The sequence below is a fragment of the Gavialis gangeticus genome, unplaced genomic scaffold (assembly GCF_001723915.1).
Source record: "Gavialis gangeticus isolate Ggan-Ray unplaced genomic scaffold, GavGan_comp1, whole genome shotgun sequence".
In the NCBI taxonomy this organism is placed as follows: Eukaryota; Metazoa; Chordata; order Crocodylia; family Gavialidae; genus Gavialis; species Gavialis gangeticus.
Window position 1 is genome coordinate 161,855,397 of NW_017729022.1, and position 3,921 is coordinate 161,859,317.

At 46.6% G+C, this 3,921-nt stretch overlaps 1 protein-coding gene across 1 annotated transcript in view; it reads left to right on the forward strand.

Annotated features, from left to right (window-relative positions):
• Positions 1–3,921, forward strand: part of PPP2R5A (protein phosphatase 2 regulatory subunit B'alpha) — a 192,112-nt gene that overhangs the window by 153,343 nt on the left and 34,848 nt on the right. Inside the window, exon 3 of the mRNA XM_019516430.1 lies at positions 2,548–2,649. Coding sequence (XP_019371975.1) covers positions 2,548–2,649 — 102 coding nt within the window. The remainder of the gene's footprint in view (positions 1–2,547; positions 2,650–3,921) is intronic.

The window sequence follows — 3,921 nt, forward strand, 5'->3', positions numbered from 1 at the left end:
GTGCCTTCTTCATCCTCCCTATATATTTGAAAAAGGACTTTTTATTATCCTTGATCTTGGAGGCTAGTCCTAGCTCTGTGTCTGCCTTAGCTTTCCTGACAGCCCCCCTACAGGCCCGAGCAGAGGCAGTATCTTTGGAGATAGCACCCCCCTTCCACAGGGCGCATGCTGCCTTTTTGGTAAGCAGGCATTCCCGGACGCCCTTGGTGAGCCAGGGGGGCTTTCGGGCACTCTTGCCCCCCTTGCTTCTTGTTGGGATGGACACCCCTTGGGATCTGAGTATCGTTTCCTTAAGGAAAGATATCAGAGATATCTCAAAGATATCATCATGGAATAAGGATTATAATTTCTAATTATATACTATTTGAGATGATATATTCATGTAACTTTTCTAAAAATGTTTGATAAATAGGTCACAACAGGCCATGGACTATATTAGCGGCCTAATTTTGTGGGGTTCCCAGAGGCTCCTCTATAGATTAGTAAAGGTTAAAGAAAAACACTCTACCCAATGGGACTCAGTGCTCAGTCTAGAAGATCCCATTAAGCATTTCGGTATTGCTTGGTTTCAGTTCTCAAACTGTGGATTTGTGTCTCCAGAGACAGCATCCTTGTTAACAGCAGTGCATGGAGATGAGATAACAGACCTGATTATCTACCCAGACCTGCCCTATTGCAAGTTTGTGTACACAGAGTCAAGTCCTTACCTCTCTTTAAAAGTGCAAAGTTTCAAGAAGTTAAATAGAGGATTGTTGGGGGAGGAGTCTAGACAAGGAGGAGGAGTCTGGACAAGGAGGAGGAGTCTGGAGATAAACGCATGGAGGGAAGGGCAGTAGAAACAAAAGAGAAATATTTTGAGCAGAGTATACCAGAAGTCTTAAGGGATAAGTTTCTGAGTATAGCCTCTCCATTGATTTGAGACTTAGGCAATGGTGTGATAGAAGGGAAAACCTGTCATGACAGCAGGCTTGCCAGGCCATAAGAGACCCTATTTGGGAAAATTTTAATGAAGGTTATATCAAACAATAAGAATGCACTTCTTGTAGAAAACAGTGATTAAATTGAGAATTCCTGACGAGTGATTTAAATTAGGGCAGGCAGTTATTTCAGCTGGAGGGCTGCTTAACAAATTTTAGTGAGTTGTTGAGGGTTGCATGGGTAGCCCCTTGACAGTTGCCCTGCCCCCTAGTTGCCATCTTGGGACTGTAAGTCCCGCCCCCCTACCCCCTGAACTTTGGCATCAGGTAGCATTTTTGAACTGGTAACATGAGCCTAAGGCTGTATTTGTGCTCCTTTTGTACTAAGACTTGAAAACATGCTTCTTGAAAGAGGAGGTCCCTAAACTGACATTGAGAATTTAGGGATGAGATAATATGTATACGAATATTTCCATACACTAAGTGATCTTTGAGATTTTTTTTCTTTGTTTTGAAAAATACAGAATAAAATAAATTTTGATGGTCTCTTGTTTCCATTTAAATTGGGGGGGGGAAATTGCCTGCCGCAGACTTTTTTTTCTGGATTAAGTCTCTGAAAATAATCTATTCCCGTTTCTAGAAAGCAATTGTCTTGTTTCAAATTATGCTTTTGGAAGAAGGATCCCTGAAAAAGTAGAATGTGTGTTTGGGTTCTAGTAAGGCATTTGACAGGATGATTACTTTGGACATATTTTATAATGCAAAAGTGGAAGTTTGGTGACTAAGTGTGGTTCCTACCTTCCAAAAATCCACCTTTGATTAGACCCAGCATGCTGATGAGTTTGAAGCCTTTGCATTGAAAAAGTGGGCCAAATGGTGGTTGTAAAACTAATAGAAAGGGAAGGATACAAAATTAACTTGAGGTTTTATGTCATATTTTTAAATGCTATTTTTCATGGAAAATGTGAAGCATAAACCCGTTAGTAGGTGAAAATGATGTTTGTTTCCTTTTGTCCTCTAAAAGGTTTTTTGTTCTCATGTTTAGAGTTGTGCACTTTGAAAACTCCTAAAGAGTACTCTTTTGAACTGGCGCTTTTGAAGATCTTTTGATATAAGACAGCTAGGTCAAACCTAAAAATCTGGATGTGAAACTGGTTTCTTTTAATTCTTGTAAGATATGGGTGTCAGAGATTCAGCTTGTGGGCCAGATCCAGCCTGCAGAGCTGTCATCCAGCCTTCAGTGCTGCCATGGCTCTTGGACTGCAGCATGTACTGGACTGGTGCTGTACATGGTGCTGTATGCCAGATGGGCCTTGCATGCTGGATTTGATATGCAAGACTGTTCTGCGGACCCATTCCTGCCTGTGAACCAGCCCCACACTACTCATCCATGCCTGCAGGGCCTGCTGAGTTTGGTGCACCTGTTACAAGAGAATGTCTACTTTGTATGCAGTGATGGTCCTGTGTGAAACACAGGGTCAGCAGTTCTGCAAAAGTGAATTAGTAAGGCCAAAACAATTCAAAACTGAATCACTTTATCTTCTGTGTAGATACAGGAACAAATTGCTTAGTTTAAGCTTTTGAAATCCAATAAGTAACAATGCAACTAATTTCATTTTTCTCTTTGCAGATTAGTTCTAATATTTTCAGGACACTTCCACCAAGTGATAATCCAGATTTTGATCCAGAAGAAGATGAGCCTACTCTTGAAGCCTCATGGCCTCACATACAGGTATGGGATTACTGTTTTTTCCATCTGATTTTGTCATGTAAAACAGAATGGAGTGAACACTTATGGATATTTTTTGTATGGCGAATATACTGTATCTTCATTTGTTTTCCTTTTCAGGTTTAGAAATGCAGTTGGATTATATTCACAGAATGATATGTATATATGTATGTATATTCAATTTGACACTTAAATGAAAAAAGTTAAATAAATACTCCTTTCCAAAATGCTAATGGGCGTGTCCAGACGAGCATGCACATGCCTCTTGCAGTGTCTCAAACCCCTTTGAGACACTGCAAAAAGCATGTGCAGGGCAAGCAGTGGTGCAGGCTGCAGCAACTGGGACCTGGGCTCTGTGCCAGATAAGTGGAGGGGGCTGGAGAAGGGGGAAGGAGACCATGGGGGGACTCCTGTCTGGCCCCATCCCACACTTGCTCCCAGCTCCCTGCTGGCTGCCCCACCCAGCCCCAGCAGTGGCCCTCGGGGCTCCTGGGAACTCATGGCAGACCCCCCCATATGGCACAGAGTAGCAGGGGCCAAGCCCTGGCCACCTGGCACCCGCACTGCCACTGTAGTGTGGCTCCCTGCACTATCTGGGAGCTGGGGCTGCTGGGACTGAGTGGTGCCAGGCTCTGGGTGACATGTGGAGCCACCCCAGCTCCCAGACAATGCACAGCACCCTGCCAAGTGATGCTGAACCTGCACCATGGGGCAGCTGCTGTGCGGGTGCCAGGTGGCCAGGGCCAGTCCTCACTGCCCCATGCTGTGCTGTGGGGAGCTCTGCCATGAGTCCCCAGTGGCCTCGATGGCCACCGCTACATCCAGTGAGTGCAGGGCTTTTTTTTGAGTGTCAGAAGGCTGGGGCCAGGTGGGGCAGAGATGGGGGTGGGGGTGAGGAGAGAGGGGGCTGGAGACGAGCCCCTGGAGATGAGCTGGAGACGTTCCCCTGCTTGTTTTCAGCCCCCTGCTCCTTCTCTTGCTCATTCTCCTGCTTGTCTCCAGCCTCAGGAGGCTGGAGACAGCAGAGGAATGAGCAGGAGGCTGGAGACGAGCGGGGGGCTGGAGCTGAGGGGGGGCAACAGGGGGGCTGGGGTCAGATGCAGGGGGCTCTATGGGGAGTGCTGTAGCCCCTGGGGGGCCTAGGACCCTGCAGGGGGGAGTCCATGTGCTGTGTGGAGGGACTTTGTGGTGGGCAGGGGACCCACCCTTTCTAAGCAGCACCCTGCCACACAGTCCTCCCACTTCTACCCACACACTGACCCCCCCCCCCCCCCC